Here is a 24,157-nt window from a genome sequence, read left to right on the forward strand (position 1 = left end):
TGGGTTGGAAGGGATCTCAAAGACCATCCAGTTCTCTCAATGTAGGGAAACTACCCACCAGCTCGGGCTGTACAGGGCCTCATCCATCCTGCCCTTGATCACCTCCAGGGACAAGGCACCCACAGCTCTCTGGGCAGCAGTGCCAGTGTGAATGCTTTGGCCATAAGGACCCGAATCATTTGAGATGAATTAACTGTGCCATTGCTTTGATGAAATAGCTACTTGAGTACATTTCAGCACTGTAATTCACCAAAAGGCCTCGTACTGCTCCAGTGCACGCAGCTACGTGCAGAAACATGCACCGTTCTTGTAGCGTTCAGGTACGGAGCTTCAAAGTACCTTCCAGTCTATATAAAGCTTTCATGGACAAAGTGAAGTTACCACAAGACAACAGCACGTGTCAGTGGTGGACTGTTTCCAGATGTCAAGACAGACGACTATGAACTTTAAAACCTCCCTCTTCTGCTTTATTGACAGGTAAATTGTTCAAAAATGTTCTCACAATTCAATAATTACAAAGACTTAGACTTACATTAAAAAAGTAAAAACCAGAAAACCCCCAAAGCAGTAGTGTCCAGCTCTAACTGAGCCCCTTTATCAATAATCTGAGAAAAAGAGCAAGTACTGTCCAACACTTAACGTAACAGGATTAAATGTTGACTAGAACACTCAGTTTTAACTAAAGATAAGTGCACGTCCTATACAGTGTTTCAGAAAAGAACATTAGCCATTGGTATATCATTAGCCCATTTAAACCAAATTTTAAATAAGTGACATCCAACTGTCATAAAATTGGCACAGAAGGCACACTAGTGTGACAATGACAAACTGGATATGCCAGCCACTGAATTAATTACAAGCTTTTAATGAAACATGGTCACAAATCTTTTGATTACTAAATGTATAATACATGGAAGCATGAGATTAAATATACACGCAAAACATCACCACTGCACGTGGGCCATAGCAAAATATACAGGAGTGTGTTGTGCATTTTTCTACATGATCAATACTTGATTAATAATCATGGGGTCTTCATGCAGATGAGGATACATTTAATGAGAAAAGCAGCACCCCCAGTTACACATCCTTCACATTCCACTTTGGTAACCAATAACCAGATTGACATTTTAGTGCGAGAGTCCCTTAGCTCCAGCAGACTCCAAGGGCAATGCGCCCACAAGAAGGCCTGCCAGCTAACCAAGTCCTGTGTCCTTACACCAAAAAGCCCAGGAGAAACGACTTCTCAGAAGGAGATAGGCAGGAACTATGAGTAAAATTCTCTTCACAGCAGTAATTATCAATATTTTAAAAGCCTCGACTAATGACTGGGATTGATGAGGACTAACAAGCGGGGTGTGGGTAGAAGATAACTGGTAGCAGTCCTATGTACAAGACTAAAAAGTTGGTAGAAAGATAGAAAGACTGTTACGCAGCTGAATATGTAATGGCTAAATGAATTAAAAGGCCACAAGACTATAACCAACTTTTATTTGACATCCTGGTGATACTACTGATGTTGGGAACCGACAGCTTCCTAGCATTCTCCTTAAGATTTAGGAAATAAACCATTACGGGAAAAAGGGAGAAGTGTATTTTTTCTGAGGATGTAACTAGACTGCTTGCATTTCCTATCCAGAGGTCCAAATCGTGTCTAAAAGGATTTCCTGCTAATGAGATATTACATCATTCTATAGAAAAATAATATTCCTGATATTGTAGCAACATTATCAGTATCTCTCTCTATTTCTTTTTCAGTGTAAGAATAACAATATTTACTGGTGGCCTTAAATGATCCTATGCAATAAAACTTTGTCACAGCTGTGCAGAAAGGAATCAACCGTAACCGAGCAGTGAACAATTCTGCATAAAAAGCTCAATTGCTATTTAGTAAAGAATTTTCTTCATTTCAATAGTTTGTATCTACAATCTGGATATATAATTACTCTTGTACAACATTAGAGATTCGGTGTCAGTCTTGGCACTAGCATCCGAGACAGCTTTGCCCTGCTCTTGAGTGCTCTGTGGAGCAGCAGGTAACCGAAGCCAGACCGATGTGAGCAGTAGTGTTATGCGTCGCAGGTCGACTGGTCCAGTCCATCTAACGTGAGCTGATTCCTATGAGGAGAGTTGGGGCTTGGGGGACCACTAGGATTTGAGCTGTTGGATGGAGTAGAGTGTTTGGTAGAGTCTGAATCAGGCTGTTAACGAGAAACATTAAAAAATTACGCTTATTTAAGATCAATTTCTTGCACTCAAAAGCTTTCAAGGCACTCAAAGGAGAGCAACATGTAGCATATATTAGATTCATTTCATAGCTAAACACTATGCAAATACTTTTATTATCTTTATCAGGCCTTAGAGCAGTTCTTCTGATATAACATGAAGTATGGCAAAGTGTGTGGAAATTGCTACACCCCAGCTTCCTCTACTTCAGCCACTGCAAAACCTCCTTGACAGAACACATCTATCTGTTCATTGTTACTCTGCATTCACCGGCCTGAGTTTTAAAAGCCGTTTTTATAGCCAAGGAGTATGTTTATCTGTCCATATAAACATGTAAACAATTACAGTGAAATCATCTTCAGTTTGGTGAGAAGGAAGGAAACGAGCTCACAAGCTGTTTACAAAGCAGTGCCAGCAACAAAGACAAGCATGTGCAGTGCCTGACAAAAGAGGGGAGGTTGCCAAGTACCAGGCCGGACGGAGGTCCAGAAACAGAACGTACTTACTGGAGCTGCCCTACGCCACTATCTAACAGAGACAGTCTATCCAGTTATTTCTCCAGCGTTAGATTGGTTGTTGGATATCTGCCTTCACAGGCTGGTCTCACTTCAACAGGATGGCTGGCGAGTTTCCCACTATTTTGGTGGGCTACAACTGTGAGCATTGCACAAATTCACAGCTTACAAAATACCGCACAGAAAACATTGGTACTATTGCAGCTGGTTACTTTCAAGAAAGGGAATACATATTTCGTAAATGGATTGAAAGGTAACATCCTACAAGGATGCTGTTCATAAGGTTTTGCATGGCTCAAACAACGCAAGACCCTTTGTAACAAAATGAACCAGATCATGCTGCAATAAAGCCACAGGAGGAAAAGTAGCATGTAAGTAGAAGGTGGTATTAGATACTTCTTTTCCAAGTTACAATCCACTGTATATTAAATTTAAGATTTAAAAAGATAAAAAAGATAAAAAAGAACACGTTATAAAAACCTACCACTACTCGTGCCTACAAACAGTAGTAGAGCAAGAAGCATAATCAAATTTGAGAAGGATGCTACAGAACAACAGGCAACTAAGATGCTCTATCACCAGCACCTTTCAAAAATCAAGATAGTTTTAGAAATGCCTACTGTTTAATCAATGGATATACAGATGGTATAGATATATTGTTTAATCAATGGATATACAGATGGTATAGATATATATATCCAGGAGCTTGGCTAATAGATCTTATATTGGAGAAATAAGAGAAAATCACTCACCCTGTCCTGGGCTCGCGAAATAAACTCCTGATGGAGCAGATCTCCAGAGAGAGATCCTTCCCTACTGGCAGTCAGCTCTTAAATGGGTCTAGGAGAGGTGGAGCCAGGCTCCACCCCTTCCTGCAGCACAGGTGAATTGCCTTCACCTGTGCTCCCATGGCTGACTCATTGCTCGCCTCAGGTGATCAATCAAAAGGTTCAGGCCGTGATTCAGCAGCCCCATACACCTACACTTAGAGAGTCCCATGTTACATGCTTCTTTTAATAGTGATAAGCATTTCCTCAGTGAGGTGACACAGGAAGTCTGAGAATGGCTGTGATCAGAACTCGAGACAAACACTTCGATTTGCCATCCTTTAGAGGTCTGGCTTCTGGAAAAAGCAAGGTAGCCACCACTCTAAATCCAGAATGTTAAATAGGACTGCTAAAAATAGGGACACTAAAAAGCATTAAAAATAAAAACAAATGCCTCGATCTAAGAGTTTGTCTCCCAGCAAAACTTCCTAATGCTTATCTCACACAGGTGGCATTTCAACAAAGCTTGCAAGAAGTGACACCCATAGCAAATCAAGGAGTGATAAATAAATCTATCATATAACCTCCTTGAATTCAGGGACACCACTCTTCTGCAGACACTTTCAGACTAGTGACTACTGGCACCTAATTTTACATTTGCTAAAAACAGCTTTACGCATTTTAAAATTTTATTCCTTTTCAAGTTACAAGACAAAAAGTTTTCCTTAAGGCAGCACAGAAAACTATTTAACTAAGTAGCACTTCTTTGCTCTTCTATGCTAATAGCCCAGAGAACATTTCTTGGAGCTTTGAGGACATTTCATCAATTAGACAAAATTGCCTCATCTACAAAGCTTAATCCAGGACACAATATGTCTTAAAATATCACTATAAAAAGATTCTCAGCCTTGCTTCAGCACTGGTGTATCCAACATACAATCAGATTGTGTTACGTGCTAGAGAAAACATCTGCAGAAAGAAAATATCTCCAAAGAACACAGTCTTTATGAAGTATTTTCCAAGATAGTTAATTTACTGGAAGAAGAAAACAATCTACAGCAACAGGACGTTGTCAGTCTCCATTTAGCAACAGCATCTTTACCTCTTTGTCAAACTCCTGGTCAGGATCGGACATACTTCGGGAAGGCATGGCTCCCCCCACATCACTGCCACCTGTAGAGAGAGAAGGAAAAACAGCAGCTTTACATCTGTTGTTGAAGCCACAAACAACACCTTAGAACTGAAAAGCTTGCTTCCAGCCTTACTTGATGAGGGCCACGAAATATAGGTTTTGCTTCTTTGCTGCTGTTGCTGCCGTGAGAGGTTAGCTGCAGATGGACATGGTTTTTCATCCTGTGCAGCAGGTAAGACGCTCTGCAGTTGAAATGAAACACTTTGTTAGCCAGCAACAGAAGCTATCCAACTAGGGGTTGTTACTCGTGAAAATTCTGCCGTGCTTTTGAAGCTATTACAACTCGGTGTTGGTAGAAAAACTCTGAACTTACTTGACCACATCCACATATTTTCAGTAACAGACACAAACCCTGAGAAAGACAGAGAAAGAACTAAGCCCCATTGCAGCCATTGGAACCTGTCAGCCAGCAAACCCTCTATGAAGGGGCAGTGACTGTGCCAATAGCTCTGCTTCCTTCCTCCTCCTGCTGAAACGATGAATGCATTAACCTTACAGAAGCTAGCAAAGGACAAGAAAAACCCTGACCAGCAGCTTTAAAATGGAAGGCACACAGCCTCAGAAGCATACCTCTGCACCTTGCTCTTGGAGATTTAGCTATTAAATAGCTCGCACTGCTGTATATGTTAAATGCAAACCAAAAAAATATTGCTGCAAACATACAGTGCTTTAGTTATCTTCAAAAGCATTCATTCCCCCCCACCCCTTTTTTTTTTTCTCTGCAGTTGTCCAAATGGCACAAGCACACCATTCTTATTTCTGACAGCATGCAGCTACTCCTACCCTTGCTAAGGAAGCAGAGGAGGAACAGGAAGAGGAAGAAAGCAGAGGGGAGCCTTGCAGTGAGGAATGGTCACTCTGGAAAAGGATTTCAGTGGACACAGAGCTTGTGAAAGACATGCTCCAAGCCTGCTGGAGGTGGTATCAGACCAGAATGTTGAGAGGACGAGGGGGAAGGAAATTCATTCTGTTACTTTAAGGTGACAAACAAGAAAAAGGAAGGAGGAGAGACTGATTATTTACATAAGTACTAACAAGCTCACAGCAATGATATCTACTTCTCTCAGTGTCTCCTTCTTAAGCCAGCAAATAGTATTTCTCTGCAGAGGATTTAGAGCCACTGCACATAAATAAGGAAGGTTCGCCTTTCTCAAAATGTCAAGAAGAAAAATTTGGTACTTAGATAGTATTTGAATCCTACACAGTAAATTTTCATGTTTTCTTTTTCCTGAGCAATTGCACGTGCACATTCATCTCCCTCCCTTCCAAATGTATTTTACCAGCGGGAGGTCCATGAGAACCTGCATTCCATCTCCTGGTCCCATGTGAGCCACGTGGTTGAAATTTGTTGGGTTAGAAATCATCTTTGACCTTAGCTCCGGATCTCTGAGCATTTCCCTGAAGAAAGCAGAGTGATTTTTGCTATCAGCATTCCCAATCTTTGCGTGTCGTCATGTAGAACCAGTTACAAAATAAGAAAAAACAAGAACTTAATTCTTACCGCCTCTGCTGTATTCGCTCCTCCTCGGGAACCTTAAAACAAATCTTCTTTTGCTCCTTGTTCGAAGCATTTGCTTTTTGCTATTGTCAGATGTTTCTGGTACACTGAGGACAGCTCCTGCTGTAATATCACAATGCAAATTTGTATACTTAGAGTCATGTTGACCAGGAATTATCCAGCACAAGTTTCATCTCATGCAAAGGTATCATCGCTTAAAATTATTCAGGCAGCTTGGTATCATTTTCCCATTTCTCCCCTTGCTCAATACTCACCTGTAAACTTGTTCTTGAAATATATTAGTCTTGGTGGCTCACAGTTAAGGAGGTTCAGTGTGCCATCCATGTTTAATGGTCTGATCTGTTTTCAGGAGGGAGGCAGAAAATCAACTAAAGCTTAGCATACACTGGGAAGGAACATATCCCCTGGAATTAACCCAATTAAGTTCTATATTCAAAGAAAAGTACTTACCCTTCGCAGGCCAATAGTCTGGACCCATTCCATAGTGTTAACATCAAACACATCAACACCATATTCACTGTACACTGTTACGTACGAAGAATTGCAACCTGCATAGATGTAAGAACAAAGAGAAGACCCTCATGTGGCTTCAGAGGTCCATACCTGATGTACATTTAAGCAAATTTTAGCAGTTACAAGTTCTCTACCTTACACTACGTGTAAGCTACATTTTAAAACATCAACCTTTTTCCCAGGCCCACTTTCAAACAGACATTTTTGCCATAACAGACTTGCTAATGACAGCTACCAGCATCACAGAAAGATTTACCTCTGACTCTTCCAGTATTTTTAAGCTTTGAATAACGATTTCATGAAATTGCAAAATGCCATCTGAAGTTTGCAGATGCACACTAATTTGGCACTTGGTAGAAATCAAGCGACACGCTTGAAGCTCGCTTTTCTACAGATGCAGATTACTTCATTTCGGAAGCAACAAACTACCCATACATCTGCTGCGTGCAGGGGAAAAGAGGGTCACCATCTGTGAGGTGGGTCATGAAGTCACGATGCAGTTCTATTCTGAATTTCCTTCCTTTCTTCCTAACAATTATCTAGCTTTAGATATTCACATATGGGTTGCTTTCATCGGGTTAACATCAAAATGTCACAATGGTTAAGACTCACAATCCATTTCATCTTTTAAACCTTTTTTAAAAGCATAAAAGGCACCTGCAGAAAAGCTTATTTTAGGTCCAACAAAAACCAGAGATCCCTAAGCTTCATATCAACGTGGTCCTACTCACATAAAGTTTGTGTCCTGATGTAAAGAACAGTTACTAGAAATTTATCGCATCTAGTAGAGAAAAGGTAGTCTGGGAGCTGCTGCGACGAACAAAAGGAAAATAACCCAACAGGACACTCTTAACAAGAACTGAAACAGTGTTTTGGTGCTGTTTTTTGTGCTCATTCACAGAAATCCTTGGACAGCTACCATATATACGTATCCCAGAAGGGACTTAATGGCCGGCTGTCGATTTTATGGGGTCATGGTTGGCTTGGATGTACAAATAAAGGGAGAGCACAGAACACCAGTCGGGAACACTGAGCTCCTGCGTGGCACAGCTTGCAGCCCAGGCAGAGCCTCACTAGATCCAGAGACCTGGCCCCATCTGCGCTGGCCTTGCCCACCATGCAGCTCCCAGTGCAGAGCAGGCTCTGAGTACGTTACAGCTAACAGCCCCACGCTGCCTAAGCCCCTTCAGCTCACATCCAACACTCAACTGGCTGACCAAAAGAATGGAGCAGACTGTGCTTACACTGACCTTGGCGTCTCCTATAACCCGTATTATCCACCAAATCCTAAAACCTCCTTTGCTACAGCAGAAGCTACCACTGGGCAAGAGCTATTTTCACTTTGATGGTCTCCTGATGAGACAGTTCATAAGGAATAAAAAATCAGCCACCATCACATCAAGTCTGGGAAGGAAGACAAGGCTGATGGAAAAGGAAGTATTCCAGTTTCCTTTGTCTACTATTCTAAAAAAATAAAACAAACTGCACATATTAGAGAGCTATAAAATAGTTTACAGTAAGACCAGCTTCTAATAATAACAGACAGAACAATTAACTAGCACATCTAGTCAGCTGAAATACAGAGAACTGTAAAGCTGATAAAGGAAAAGGAAACATTAGCTTTGGCTAATGGTGCTTTAGAGTAAATTTGCATCAACATTGTTTCGTTGTACCTTTTCCTCGGACATCTGTACAGAACTAGGTCAGAGGAAAGCAAGCAAACAATCTCAGTTTGAGACAATTAAAATTAAACAAACTGCCATTAGGGTCTGGCCTGATCAAACCAATGAGCACCTACCTGCTCTGTGTACTATTTAAACAAAAAGATATTTCTTGCCTTCAATCATCTGAAACACTTTAATTGCTATTTGAGCTCCAAATAGAAATCTGAGTTTTATCATGAACTGCCTCTGACTACTGAAAAATGTTCCACGTGTGCTTCTCTCCTAGCTAGCTGATAAACCAGAGCTCCTGAAAAGGACAGAGTGGATGAAAAGATATCCTTCATCTGTCTCTATTCTTTTTGGAAATTCTCTCCCTCAAAATATAACAAAAAGCAGAAAACTGCAACCAGCTGCCACTTATTTTGTTAACCTTATGATCCTTCAGAGTCGCAGTTACATTTAGTCTCCAACTTCCTACTGTGCTTTGAACACAGGACACAGAAGATAATCCAAAGACAACCAAACTTTTAGGTTCTCTAGAGGAGCTGAAACCTATGCAGCATTTCCTGCATTGAGGACTACTCCAGAATTCTTGTACTGCCCTGCATCCAGGACTACTCTGTACAAGACATTTTGCACTCGCCATCCCTGAATGGGTTTAGAAACCATTTGGATGTGGTGCTCAGGGACATGATTTAGCACAGGGTTGCTAGAGTTTGGGTAGTATGGTTAGGCTGTGGTTGGACTTAATCTTTAAGGTCTTTTCCAACCTGAGCGATTCTATGATTCTATGATTCCACTGTCAGTTATTCTGCATCCTACACAAAACAAAGCGTTTCTCTTGCAGCTTCCAGGATCTCAGTCCATGAGATTGCCAAGTCCAAAACTACTGTCAGGATATGCATCCTGTTAACTCATCAAAACTTAAACTGTTGGCACTGAAAGACAAACCGAAGCAAAATAGAATACATGCTGATTATTTTTAGACAAGTAAAGCAGCAACAGGGATATGGCAACAGAAAAACATATACATACTACAGGCAACAGGAGTTGCAGGCCACATTAGTTCCTGCATGCGTGACCTTCGACCTTGCGAATCGACGTATACTCCCATATGGCTGAAGCAAAGCAGGTATTCCTCATTACTGAGCTCCACAGCACAAAGGGCATCAAAAGACTGCTGTGAGAGGAACATAAGTGAGGGGTCATTAGGATTTACCAGGTTTATAGATTGTCCATCTCCCTGGATGGTCAACAGAGAGAACCCAGACTGGTAGCCAACACAGAGCTTGTCCTTGAACACTGCCATCCACTGAACAGTTCCTGGAGCCTGAATTTCACTGAATTTTTTGTGGAAAGGTTTAGTTCTGTGAATTTCATAGCAAAAAACCTGCCGTTTAACAGCTACAAACAAACAAGTCGCAGAACTCTTCTTTAGCGTTCCAGTTGTAATCAATTGGCAGCCTTTAGTTTCTGCAAGCTTAATGTCAAAGCTTCCTTCTGATCCGTCCAGAGAAGCCCAGGGGAAAAGGTGAACGTGATGGTTCCGGCCACAGATGAGGATGATGATTTTCTCTTTGGGAGCAAGCTCGATCTGGTACACCTTCTTACAATCAGCAGCACGGACGATCACTGCAAAGGAAACAAGAGCTGTCTAAGTTAAACAATAAACCTGTAAGGCCTGGAAACACTGCAGAATTATATACTGATGTCCAAAAATAGATCTAAACACAGACACATACCAGATAACAAAGAACACTTATTATATGTTAGATGCTCTGTTATTAATTCTCAGAACAATGAAACAAAGCATTCCTGTAACTCTCTTTATTGAGATAAAGCTTCATTGCATTGCAGGATAAGGTTGCTTAACCTTTAGGGTAAATTCAGAAAAAAACCCAAGAACTAATATCCGTACTACCTACTCACTGTAATACCATTTACCTTCTGAAACTGGCCCACACTCAGGAAAAACATCAGTATTTTGAGTAAACTATGGAGTAAGACTAAATTAGCAGAACACAAAGAGAAGAAATGTAAAGTATTTAATGTTAGGAACTGAGAATGCTGTTAGTGTTGGCAAATGCCATATGCAAATACAAGAGCCCTACAGCCAGTGGACATTAAATTCGTATAGGGAAAGGCAAAAAATGTTGTGTATGCTGGGTAAAGGGGAAGTAGGAATTAGCTTAAACTAGAGCAGGAAAGGTTTAGTACACACATTAGGAAAAGCTATCTCACACTACAGAGGTCTACTATTTAGGTTATCTATAGAAACTGGGGAGACTTCACTGTTTGAAGATCCCAATATTGAGCTAGCAGCATCTGACAGGCTTGTGCACATCTTATTCTTTTATATAGGCAGCTGCCAGTTCATTAACACTGACAATTACAATTCCCATAAAATGACAGAGATTACTATGTACGAAAGTATCGTTACACACAGGAACTGGCCACAGAAAACTCATGGAAAACATATTTTAACTTAAAACCAAAACTGATGATTTGTTTTCACCTTATACATGGCACTGTGATGTGGTTATTGTTTCTGTAAGAAACGACCTTTCAAATGAAAGGTACTGTGTGCAAGAAGCTATCCTGGAATCCCTGGAATTACTTGCATCTTAAGTTATGTTTATATCTAAGTACTTACAGAATGGTGACCACTGGAATTTTACTCAAAGGAATGGCATTCATTACTGCGAAAAAGAATTTCAAATATCTGATGTCTTTATATACAAAGTAGTTTCTCCTAGAATTGGGCAATGGTCTATTCTAAACAAAAGGAATCAGTAACAGTTTGCTTTTTGTCTCAAAATCAATCCTACCAGATAGCCAAAGATGTTAAATTCTTATGCCATAAAAAGTAAGGATTTAGAACATCATCTGAAGTTAGAGTGCTTCACCAATTACAAGCAAGCATGGTTTTCACAAGGTACGTTTGGCTGCTTTTGAAATCGAAGAGAAATAAATGACTAATGTTTCCAATGGCAATTTGGAACAGGATATATAGCAGTAGATTCTTTTGCTTTTCAATTTGCACTGCTCGTTAGAAATATAAATTTTATTAATTCAGTTTGACTCCAATAGTTTATTTTATACTGCACTAAGATATTATGGAATATCAGATTTCAAAAAACTGCACTGCAAAATTAAACAGATGTGTTTTACTGGTTTAGCCCCTAACTGTCCTCGTTCTCATCTGCTAGTAAGCTTTTTGGCCTCTATACTTTCTCTACCATACCAAGACATGTCTGCCTCACTTATCTGTGTTTGTGACCAGGATATAAGCCTAAAGGGGAAAATGCTTCCTTTATTTCTTATCTGCGATGACAGATAATTCAGTGTTAGAGAGGTATGTCTATGCTGACCAGTGACTAAGTAGCATTCACTTTACTGAGACACCAGAAACCTGTTCTGGATTAACTTCTGGAATGGACACGACAAGTCATAGGAAAGAACAGGCTAAAGCAGTTTCACTTTTCTCAAAAAAGAGAGTAGAGTGTGTTAAAAAGGGAAAGGAAAAGAGCAGGTTTGGAAGGAAGCATTAGGTCATGGAGGTAAAGAGATAACAGAAAGGCAGGCAAGTCATTTACTTTGGCTATCATCAGCCACATAATATGAGTGGTTGTCAAATTTCTACCAGCTGTAAGAAACAGAAAACTGTACACAATGGCTTTAATGGCCAAAGTCTTCTAAACACTTTTTGTCGCTGCTTGATTTCTAATTAGAGTCAGTTTCAGTCCTCTGATGGTGCATGTTGCACAAGTTTCCATGCCACATTTCTCTCAGTTCAAATTCTATTTAATAAGTGCCTGATAATTCACTGTGCATCAACTGCTGCTATGTGTGCTCTGACTACTGAAGTGTTTTGCTGTCTACTGTGGGAACACAGTTAAGGTGAGAATGTGTCAGAGTGTGCCCAGTAACCTCTCTCTTTAATTTCAGCCAGTCAACTGAATATAATGATAATGAACAAATTAGTGTTTATATCTCACATTCATTTTTCATTCTCGTCAATTAAATGAGTGCTTTTGATACTTACTGTACTTGAAGGGCTGTTGTATAACCTACATTAAAACAGCACTGAAAGTTATGGAGCTCACTGTTCTGTATATAATTACTGCATTCATTATGGCCTAACTTACCGTCACGGGTCACTTCTATCACATACAGTCCTTCTTCTGAACCAATTGCTATTCTATCTCGATCTAAACCAGGAAGGGGAAAAAAAAAGGCTATTAGTATATCTATATTTTATCATATCTTTAAAAGAGACTGCTTTCTTTGAACACTGGAAACATTTCTGGACAAAGATTTTCAACAGTAAATCAATTTTGCTTAGATTATGTAGCTTGTCAAAAGCACGCTGTGTAATGTATATATGCTGTATTGCTAAAACAGTCTGCTCAGCAATCACTATTTACCCCAAGAGGATGGAGAAATCCAAATAACCAGGGTAAGATTAGCACTTTTCCCCATACCTTCCTATTGAGATATTCATCTGAGGAATTCGAAGCATCAGCATTCTTATTACAGAAGCCCACCTAAAAGCTTCAGCAACTCTCACACACTTATAAAAGCTAAAACAAACATACCTACAATAGCAGCAGCTAAACTTGCTTTAATAAGAGGCAGTGTACTGTCATAAGCTTCTTGTGGAATATGCACGACCTGGTTTTTCAGTCTGTTTTTGTGCAGGATAGATTGCAACCCTTCTAGAATTCCAACCCACTTTCTCTTCTCATTCTCATTTTCTGTCAGGATCAGTAGAGAACAAGACTTTGAAGGCAAACCTAGGAGAGAAGCTGTCACCTTTTAAGAGACAGAGAAAATAAAATTAGTAACAGTAATAAGAGTCCTTTTTGCCATTATTTTATTGTTATCCATAAATGAGCTGATTACTTTGTCAATACTACTCTGACTTATGAAGTGGCCACTTTGTCAGTATTAAATGCTTCCCAGAACTGTGAACATAAAATGCCATAACATACCTAAGTGGTATGCAATGCAGCACATGCCTAATATGGCCACAGCACTTTGAAAAAATGCACAAGGTTCAGCGGTTTTGTTTAAAAACACTCAGTCTTGCTTAATCATTCTGAATCCTAAAATATGGGCAAGGAATCCTACATTCCTTTCCCACATGAATCAATGCATGCAAGCAAAAGGCTCTTTCCTGCTCTGAAATGGAATTTTAGATGCATGCAATAATTTGTCCCAGCATTTTCCCCCATCGATTTCTAATAACTTACTGATAAAGAAACGTGCTTTCAGTATCAGAGGCATTTTAAACCCAATGGCATTACTATTAGTTCTAGATTTTGATTTTGCTACTTAATTTTTAAAATATTTGTCTGGAGAGAAGTGCAAATTGTATCTGCATTAAAGGCCTGAAAGAAAACAATCTTCTGTAAATGAAATACTGAACAAAAATCAAAACAGCTTCAATTAACTTTCAGGGAAATCATCCTACAGGCCTCAAAGCAGATCACGTTCTGAATAAGAGAACCATCCAGGAACTTTCTGTATGCATCAACTCAGTCATAGAATCATAGGATTGCAAGATCATCTAGTCCAACCATCCTCCCACTACCATTGCTACCACAAGCACTAAACCATATCTCATAGCTCCTCATCCAGATGTCTCTCACTGCCAGGGACGGCGGCGACTCCACCACCTCCCTGGCCAGGCCATTCCAGTGCCTGACCACTCCCTGTGAGAAAGAAGTTCTTCCTCATGTCTAATGTCTTAATGTTAGTTTTGCACCCTTACGAAGAGTCTGTAGGAGCTGAGAGATCATGAGAACTACGTCTTCAGACACAGACAGCACAACAGTCAGTATCAGCCTTTACAGCAGACTGGCAGAATAACAACAGAAAAAAAAGCAGCAAAAGGTTAAAAAAAAAAAGAAAAAAAAAGAAGGAGACAAGACTGAAGGCTATCTGTACATAGAATTAAACATCTTCAGTCTATATGCCTTGGTGAGAAAATAAGAGAAAATAAGATCCAGTATCATAACAGCATCTCCACTAGAGATGGATGCGTTCATCTAGACTGCAATGTCTGGATGCTACAACAGCCTAACATCTGGTTTACAAAACAGTTATCAAGGAGAGATGGTTGGAGTTTGAGCATTTCTTTCTCAATTTCATGGGGAGTCAGAGGTGGCAATATTTGGGAGTTTAGCATCATCTTGGTTTTCCTTTCTGGTAATAGACAATCCAAAAGAAATAAAAATCTCCTTCTGGTACATCACCAATATCATCGCGTGTTGTGTGAAATAACACACAAAAGAAAGAGGCCATATTCTATACAAATGATGTAAAGTAACCACCTTAACTGTTTTGTACAGGCTATTCTACAACATTATGTCAGTAATGTGCAGATCTAGGAGACGATGTTCAGGATGAATCAAATGAAGCTACAAAAACTGCTTCTCTTGCAGGAGAGGGTGTTTGCAGTGAGGGTGATGAGGCACTGGAAAAGGTTACCTAGTGTAGTGGTTGGAGACTACCAAGGCAAGGCTGGATCAGGCCCTGGGCAACCTGATCTAGCTATGCATGTCCTTGTTCATTGCAGGGGAGTTGGACTAGACAGTCTTTAAAGGTCCCTTCCAAACTTAAGGATTCTATGATTCTATATCACTGGCTTCCAGCTATAGGGACTCCCTTTTTGAAGAACTAAGAAAAAAAGTGGACCAGCATCTTCTCTGGTCCCTGTCAAAAGGATATCTAATGAGATAGTCTCACATACCAGAGTTTTAGTTAATTCATCAAATTTCTTTAATGTAGGGGATAAGCTGGTTAAACACAAGGCATTTCGTCGTCCACACAAATATTTCAATACTGGGACTACTTGAAAAAAGCAGAAAGTCAAGCAAGCTAAACTGCATAAGTGCCTTTTTCTTAAATGAAGCAACCAAACCTCTCCAATGTGAAAGACAGAAGGCAGATGTGAATAAATAAAATACAATTTAGTAAGAGGAAAAAGAAGGTAGTAGTGAAGTAAAGGATGAAAATGTAAGGCAGAAAGTATTTCAACCGAAAAAAAAAAAGCAGAAAAGCAAAATGAATGTAGAAATCAAGTAGCCAAGATCTTATCTAAAAAAAACTCTACAGGACCAAGTCACTGGCACTGCATGTGACTCTCAGCTCTTTGGCTTCCATGCTCCACTGATTTGATCCAAATGACTGAGGTTTAGAGGATGCTGAAAACAGTGAGAGTTTCTTATTGAAATGCAAAGAATTATAGATATTGGCTATTATAACATACACTTCCCCACATTTTAAAATTCCACATTAAGTGAAAGATTTCACAGAAAATCTAGGAAGGTTTTCTCTTATTTAAAACTAAACACAGCATTCAGATAGAACAGCAGAGATAAATTCATAACTAAGCTAATTATTTTATCTTGTTTTCATAATTCCTACTATACTTACATTTGAAATTGAGGAAATAAGTTTCTAATGTACTTTTTTACTTAAGACAACATATGGTAAATCAAAATCAGCAAGTAAAATTCAGCTTCAGTCTAATTTGTTACAGCATCAATTCTCAAAGCTAGAGCACTCCAAAGCCAAGAAGAGAAAAACAGGATCCAGTAATGCCAATGGAAGAGGATACAAAAATACACTAAAAGAATTGAATTCTAAGTAAAAAGGAAAAAAAAAAAAAAAAGGACAACTTTATATGGAAGGAAGCACCAAAAGGAAGAGAACTTCATTCTTTTTAATTCAGTAGGAGGAATATCATATTAGTTTTATACACAGCACATTTCTACACCTTTTATACTTTTGCATTCAGGGAAAACAGAATTTGCATAGCTTAATAAACATTAAATGTGGATGACATACTTCACTATGAAAATAGAATACCAGTGTTCAATTTGTATTATCTTTAACAGTAAATGGATAGCCATACCCTGAATATACAAGGGATGTCTTTACGAGTTGCATGTATTACATCTGGTGCTAGGACAGAGCTCACAGAAAAATCTTCATCTCTAGTAAAAAAAAAGAGAACAAGAGAATCATGTACATGCACAGACAAACGTATTCAGCAAAATCTAACTGATATCACACTGTTTTCATTAGGCTGCAATCTCTTAACACTGCACAGAGGTCACAACTGGGATCACTTATTTGTTATGCTATGACTCCCCTTTACCTAAACAACTCACAAGCTTTAATTATGGCTCTACAGCGTTCGTACATGTAACTAAGTACACCTGAAGTTAAGTGGGCTGGCTTTGTGTAGTTCTGCTTTTACCAGCCACACCTATTCTACAATTAGCAGCAAGAATATTGCTCTTCCAGCCCAGCAGACACATTAGAAATGAATAATTCATACCTCAATGTGTAGCAAGAGAAGGGCCTTTGAAAAAAAAGAAAAATCACATAAAAAGCTCTTGGCAACATAATTATAGTTTGTGGGATTCAAATAAGGGTTTTCAAAACAGCTAGATTTTATTCTCTATTACAGTAAAATAAACAGACATCGGAACAACTTTTGCATTTCAGGACGCTCCACCCCAGAGGGCTTGTCCACACAAGCCTTTTTAACTGCATTTTGACCAACTTGATCATCATAATTGCCAATTTTAGTGCAAAGCTGACATTAATGCCACAAAACTTGCCCTAGAATTCACAGCCGTGCTAGTTAGTGTCTATTAAAACATCTAAGAGTCTTCAGAAGACAGATTCAAAGAGGCAGCTACAATAAACAGATAAGGCATACTACAGTCAGTATAATATCTGGCTAAGTTGCTTCAAGCAATGTACTGATGAGAATGCTGCTATTTTCAATAGATCTGCACTTCTGCTGCCAGCATGTCAGAGAACTGACATTGATGATACTCAGAGAATAAACTTGAGAGCAGAGCAGCAGTACTGATGTAATCCCACGGTACTACTGTCTGGGAAAACATATAAATCAACATGCTTGGGAATGCAAACTTTATATTCAACACTGTGTTGTAAAATTATAAGTTACTACAGTTGATATTTCTGTAAATTTAAATTTTAAAACTTTTTTGTTACTCTGATGAATGCAAGTCTCAGAACTTTTGCATACAGTGTTCAGTGTTACAAGTGGCTCACCATGAAAAAATGACTCCTGTGAGAAGGCAGAGTCAGAGGCATCAGCATGGTCAATTAGCTGATGCTTATCTGAAGGCTGCTTCAGTCTTCCTAACTTTCCTGAAATTACTGACTGTGTGACAATCTGACTCATTGTTTAGGTGGGGATGCAGCAGAAGAACCAAGTACACTTGTTTTCCATTTGGGCATATGAAATTCCAGGAAGCAGCACGCTAATACTCTGATACTTGTGCCTTCTCAGAAGTCACTCAAGTGACTCACTGTTTTTGAGCCACTTCTTTCAGTCTAAACTTAGCTGGCATCTATACTCAGAAAATAATATCTTCTTCAAGGCAGAGTTTCTATGAACCAAAAGTTTCTTATTATTAGCATATTTAAATACTCTTGTTAGGGGAAAAAAAAACAAACAACAAAAAACAGGATTTCTCCTCTATCATAGTAACACAAACCTGAGATCCAGGACTTGACTTGCAACAACTCCAGGCTGGGTGGATTTTCCTTCAGGCACATCATATAAGAAAAGTTTACAGTCACAGACAACTGCATAGGCTCTCTGCCACCCTTTCTTGACTCCTGTAGGCTTTGGAACCTGTGCAGAAGTAACTAATTGTTTATTAAGTGTAAGCACATGCAGCAGACACAGAAAGCAGGGACATTTAGATAAACTATAATCAATGGATTACAACACATTTTACTTGCTCTTTAAAATGGAGTGAAAATCAAGTAATTGAGCAAACATTTCTCCTTCCTTAAGCTCTTACATTCTCTGTTACAGTATAATAAGTATGTTTAGTAGCTTTAGGATAAACAATGTGGCCTGTATAATACACAAATGCCAAAGCAGTCAGGCAGTTTACCTTTTATATTATGTTTGCATCAACTATGACAGAAATTCTTCTTCAAAGGAATGCACTGGGTTTTTTTCCTTCTTTTTTTTTTTCCTTCCTTAGCACCTATTAAAATTTTAGCTACTAACCTTCAGCTCTTGCAGTAAAAACAACCCTTCTTCTACATCTAAAACAACTAATGTTAAATAAGTTATACAGACCTAAAGTCTTATGGCTTATGGCTTTAGCACAATTTAGCTGCACAGCTGTAAGTAAAGTATGCTGCTGTTCTCTTGTCCAAGAACAAATGACTATTACCTTGACATAACCTTTATAGGCAGTTCCTATTCCTCTTTGCACATCCACACCAAGAGGCCTTTTGGCTTGCTCAGGTGGAATAGGGCAGACCTGAGGAGCGCTGTCCTTGCAGGAAACATGGCATGCAAACGAACACACTAAATACAAAAGAGAAAATCCACAGTGAAACATGTGTATGAGTGAACCATAACAGGAGATTAATGCAGTTTATCTACTCTTACAAGAAGAAAATTGATTAACTACAGTGAAATTGCCAGTCAAACATAACAAGAGTTCACCATGCTAAAGGAGTGAGCACACTTAGATGCTTTACAAGACTCTCCAAAGTGCTTTTATTTTCTGTTTTCAACCTATGATTTCCATAAAAGGCAGCAAGTGACTTCACATCTCAATGCTGCCTATAGAAGCATTTTCCAGAAGGAGAAGGATATGGTCAGTCCTGGAACTGCTAAGCAGCAACCAGCTCAACTACAGGAGAGAATGTGTATTAATAAAGGAAGAATACAAATGATTGGGTAGGAAACAAGATAAAGATAACAGGTTTTCAATTTGATGTTAGTATGCAAGAAAGTCTAAAGTTACAAAAATAAAGTAAAACTAAACCTCCAAAAAATAGAAAGGCTAAAAGCAATAAACATAGGCAATAGACGTGAAGGTGTAACAAAGCAGAAACTAGGGGACAACGGCTGAAATTCAGGATGATGTGAAAAGGCATAAATACATTTCAGAGCTAAAGTAAGGAGCAAACATATGCTATACTGATCACTACATTCTTTCTTATCATTCACTCCACTTTGTCCTGCACCAGCAAGGAACAATGATCTCCTGTCTATAGAGTACTTCATACAGAAGCACTACATTTAAAATCACAGAATGCATGACATTTCACTTAAGACAGACTTCCAGAACTGCAGAATGAATTAACATGTTATGGAGAGGTACATGACCCACAGTATAGGAGTCAGGTCTTTCCATAGATTTAGTCTTGTTTGTCATTGTGTTCCTACCTCTAGGTACAGGAAGGAGGACAGAGACATGGCACTGTCATGCTTCTTCCTCACCATATTCTCAGATGCAGACATTTGTCAGATACTCTGTGCACATCTAGTCTTGTAATTAGGAAGGGTCAAAAGAGCCCAGGAACATATGGTAGATGGGAGCAGCATGCTTCTGCTAGAACTACAGGCTGGTCTACAAACCTCTATCTCACAATGCCACTGGGAACACGCAGGAGAGTGGGTAGCCCAGGACAGCCTGCTGGCTTGTGTGCAAGTCATGCACACAAAGCTCTGCAGGTGTTGCTCATGACTAGATAATGCATTCAGCTCATTCAGAAGGCATCATAATTGGTGGGACTGTGCAAATCAAGGTACATTAGGTGCAGTACAGGGCCAGTTTCATAGGCCTCTGAAAGTACAGCTATATTTTACCAAAGTCTCCAGCATTAGAAAAGAGAAAGAATTGGGAAAAGCAAGTGATTGGGGGTGGAACTTTTGTTCTGCTGGAGTCATCTCTATTCTTATGTCAAAGTGATTCCTGTAGTTTTTTTTCTGTAGCTATCAAGACTTGGAGCAGAAGAGGCAAACACTGCACTAATGATGCTCTGCTCACATGCAAAAAGAAGAGATGCTGAAACACTAAGGGAGTGTGGGGGGAGGAAAGACAGTTTAAAACTTGCAGGAAGAGATGCAAAAAAAGAAATCTGAACTGCCAACAGGAGACAAAAGTCTGCCCCAGGGCAAGAGCTGGCAGAACTGCAGATGCTCTTTGGGAAGAAGAATTGCTGGAAGACCTGTCAGGAAAGAAGCCCTGAAGGGCAGATGATGCCATCTGAGTGTGATGCTGGAGGTGTGGAGAGGGTGTAAGAGCAAAAACTAAGCTGGGCAAAAAAATACAATAAAACTATATTGTAGTATTTTGAAAAGATGTGTGGAACAGTCTCTGACTTGATGTGTCTCACCAAGTTGCATACAATACAAGAGAAGTATTTTCAAACAAAATGACCTCCAAATACTCAAACATGGAACTCAGTGGTACACATGAATCACAGAAAGCATTTTAAATAGGCTCAATTGACAGTGAGGCAGGCTATAGGCAAAAAAAAGATTAGTGCATACTCTTCCCAAAGCACAGGATTTATAATTAAGATTTGTATGCTATCAGTGCATTCCTAAAGTCTTTTTTGCTTCACTATACAGACAGAAAACACATCTGGCCTGCGCTCAACTCACACTACATCTAACAGCACTAATGGTAGCAATGGTAACAGCAGGACAAGGGGAGATGGTTTTAAGTTGAGGGAGGGAAGATTTAGGTTGGATGTCAGGGAGAAGTTCTTTACAGAGAGAGTGGTGAGGTGCTGGAACAGGCTGCCCCATCCCTGGAGGCCAGATTAGATGGGGCCCTGGGCAGCCTGGTCTAGTATTAAATGGGGAGGTTGGTGGCCCTGCATGTGGAAGGAGGGTTGGAGATTCACGATCCTTGAAGTTCCTTCCAACCCTGGCCATTCTGTACTTCTGTGTAATAGTCTAAGGCGTTCTTTGAATTTAAAAGTCTGATGCTGATACAAAAGAAAGAAAAGGAGAAGCATTCAATGGTAGCTGCTCCTCTCTCTTTCACTCCCTTCCCAAGGAAATAATTGCTTTAAAATACATTAGTGTTTTCAGAAAATTTTTGGGGGGGACGAAGGAGACAACTTGCAGAAAAAGCAGAAAGGCTGAGTGACTCACCATCACAGGCATAACCTTGTCGAACCAATCCCACCATAAGTGAGGTGCAATGACTGCACTGAGTAGGGCTTGTAAATGACTTGATATTGAGCTGGTGAGCTTTAGGCTGTAAAAGATACATTCGGGATAAACAAAAGAAAACAACTTTTCAACTTATAAAATGAAAGCATGCCCATTCCCCCTCCCCTTCCAATACATCAGTCTGTGTTATGAAATCTGAGCTTTTAAGTAACTGCATCTTGTAAGAGGTGCTGCAAGATAACAGTAACATTTTTTAGTTCAAGTCGTAGAAGACATTTGAGCCAAATCCTCTATTTATTCTGCCATCCCTTTTGACAAATCAAAACCCATCAATTTGCATTTGGTAATACCTGAATAAAAAAAAAAAAACAGAGACCTAACAAAGAAACAACACACGACAAACCCAAACAGGACAAACACAGATGGCTAATTAACAAATGGTAATTCTTCCTTAGTTCAGAATATGGTTAGCACAGTCCCCCTACCTTTGGTACAGCTAGAGAAATGGACTGAATGGTGGGGGAAGGAGCAGCAGGCATCCTCTGAAGCCGAATTGGTTCCTGAATCACAAAAAACTGTAATTGAGCAAAATGAGGGTTCAAGAATTTGTTTTAAGGTTGGGGTGGCAAAGCTTATTGTTTTCTGGGTTTTTTTCTTTTTTGAAAATTATCAAAAATTTGTCAGAAACATTGCAATTCTGATTTAGTAGAAACAGATTGTGTTCTAAAGCACTCACAGGAAAGCCTGCACACTAACAAGCAAGCAGCGGTACAGAAAACATACGAAAATGAGGTACATCAACATATACACAGAGCCAGTAAAAAGGTTTCACATTTGCAACTGTTCTCAAAGCAGATGCAATTAACACTGCCATGTTACACATAAGCAACATTCAATTTTGCCTATTCATACAAAAGCTGCAATATATACTGATAATGAACAAGACAGAGACACTTTCCACTGCATTACTCTTCAGAGTAGAATAATGGTTCCCTTACTTCTTGTTGCTGCTCTGCAGTTACAACTGAAGTAGATGGTGAAACTTCTGATTTGGGACCCTGTGTTTCCTGCTCGCTAATGGAGCCAGTCTGCAAAAGTGACAGCAAACATGTTAGATTAGATACCACAGACATGATGAAGTGTCCTTAGGCCAACAGAATGGAAGTTCAAAGTAGCTACAATGAACAGCTCACTGCAGAAATAACTTTGTTCATTTCTGTATGCATGCATCTAATGATTTTATACTCTTAAAAAATCCTTCCTCAAAACAAACCCTGCCACCTGATGGAAAAGCTGTAAAGCTGGAAGCACTGAGATATGCAAAACCCAGTAGTAGGCAGCATAAATACTCTAATAGTCTGCTTTTCCCAGAAAGACTGTGTTGATTCTCTTGCAGGCAGGTAGGAATGGTGTCTGAGAAGCTTGGCAGTAATCCATAAAACAGCTCATTTCTCATGGTAGCTTATGCTACGCTAAGATTTTTCTAGCACACAGCAGCCACAAGAAAAATTCTTTGAGTAATACTACACAAGGTTTTTAAAACTAAGTAGTTTTTTAAAAAATGATTACTCATCCTATTTCCACTTTGATAATTAAAAATAATCACGTTGTCTTAATCACACTGTCCTACGTTTCACTAAAATCTAAGACTAGCACCCGTTAGAAGCTCTCTCTTAATTTCACACTTACATTAGCAACTACTAATTGCCAGCACAAGGGGGAAGTATGCTACAATTCCAGAGCTAAAGAAGCTGGGTGTGGAAGCAGGGTGCTGTATTACTGTACTCTGAGGACATCATGGAAATCACGGTTAACAAACATCAGATTAGACTTCACATTAATGATGTAATTAGCACTAAAGGCAATGAGTAATGAATCACTCACTTCCCAGCTAGTTTCAACAGGAAGATCACTCAGATTCAGTTAGCTCACTAAATAGATTTGGGTATTTGTTATTTTTTTGTTTGTTACAAATTGATTTGTAGGGCTGGGCCACGAAGATCAAATTATACCATTATGCAATATGAACAATTTAAAAATGCTAGGCGTGATTCAGCTTTAACCATATAGACAGTCAAAATCTAAAATAATAAGCCTGTAAAAACGTATTAAAAGAAAACTAAACTAGCTCTATTTAGTGGATTAAATTATAGAGATGCTAAGGAAGCAACATCTAGTTTTAGAAGGCCATTTTTACTATGATAGGTCACAACAAAATAAGGAGACAAAACTACTAGCAAGAACTTACTTCTTCCCAAAAGGCTAGCAGAGAAGATGTAGACGAGGAAGAAACAGAATCCTTTGTTGTAACAGATATGAGGGATAAAAACGATCACTTATCACCCACAGAAAAACTTCAGATGGAATACTAGCAGGCTAGCTAAATAAAATGTTTTATGTGGCCCGATGATATTCATTCAAACTAAACTAACCCAGAGCAGACGACACAGACAATCCTTAAATGTACATGTGAAAAAAAACTGCTAATGGAAGTTACTAAGTACTGTATCAGAAATTTTAATGTAATTCATCAAAAAATGCCACTTGCATTCAATCAGTGAGTATGCATTTATTGCTGGGTCTGTAGACTGGATCTTTAGTAGTTACCATCTTGATGTTCTACATTACTATTTTAAGTGTGTTTAGTGATTTATAAAGCAATACCAAGGTTGGTAGATAAAAGCTATCCAGATTGTAGTGTATGTAAGTAATGTTTCTCTCTCTTCACCTCATCCACGTAGCTCATCTCACTGCTTAAGCAAGA

At 39.2% G+C, this 24,157-nt stretch overlaps 1 protein-coding gene across 1 annotated transcript in view; it reads right to left on the minus strand.

Annotated features, from left to right (window-relative positions):
- Positions 1-442: 442 nt before the first annotated feature.
- Positions 443-24,157, minus strand: part of CDC42BPB (CDC42 binding protein kinase beta) — an 87,854-nt gene continuing 64,139 nt past the window's right edge. The window contains 17 exon segments of the mRNA XM_010711937.2: positions 443-2,201; positions 4,611-4,681; positions 4,774-4,882; positions 5,981-6,098; positions 6,202-6,241; positions 6,244-6,321; positions 6,474-6,558; positions 6,670-6,767; positions 9,432-10,028; positions 12,545-12,607; positions 12,995-13,211; positions 16,321-16,402; positions 17,948-18,087; positions 18,644-18,780; positions 21,373-21,478; positions 21,879-21,953; positions 22,392-22,481. Coding sequence (XP_010710239.1) covers positions 2,070-2,201; positions 4,611-4,681; positions 4,774-4,882; positions 5,981-6,098; positions 6,202-6,241; positions 6,244-6,321; positions 6,474-6,558; positions 6,670-6,767; positions 9,432-10,028; positions 12,545-12,607; positions 12,995-13,211; positions 16,321-16,402; positions 17,948-18,087; positions 18,644-18,780; positions 21,373-21,478; positions 21,879-21,953; positions 22,392-22,481 — 2,238 coding nt within the window. The 3' untranslated portion in view covers positions 443-2,069.

Source organism: Meleagris gallopavo, chromosome 5 (assembly GCF_000146605.3).
Source record: "Meleagris gallopavo isolate NT-WF06-2002-E0010 breed Aviagen turkey brand Nicholas breeding stock chromosome 5, Turkey_5.1, whole genome shotgun sequence".
NCBI lineage: Eukaryota > Metazoa > Chordata > Aves > Galliformes > Phasianidae > Meleagris > Meleagris gallopavo.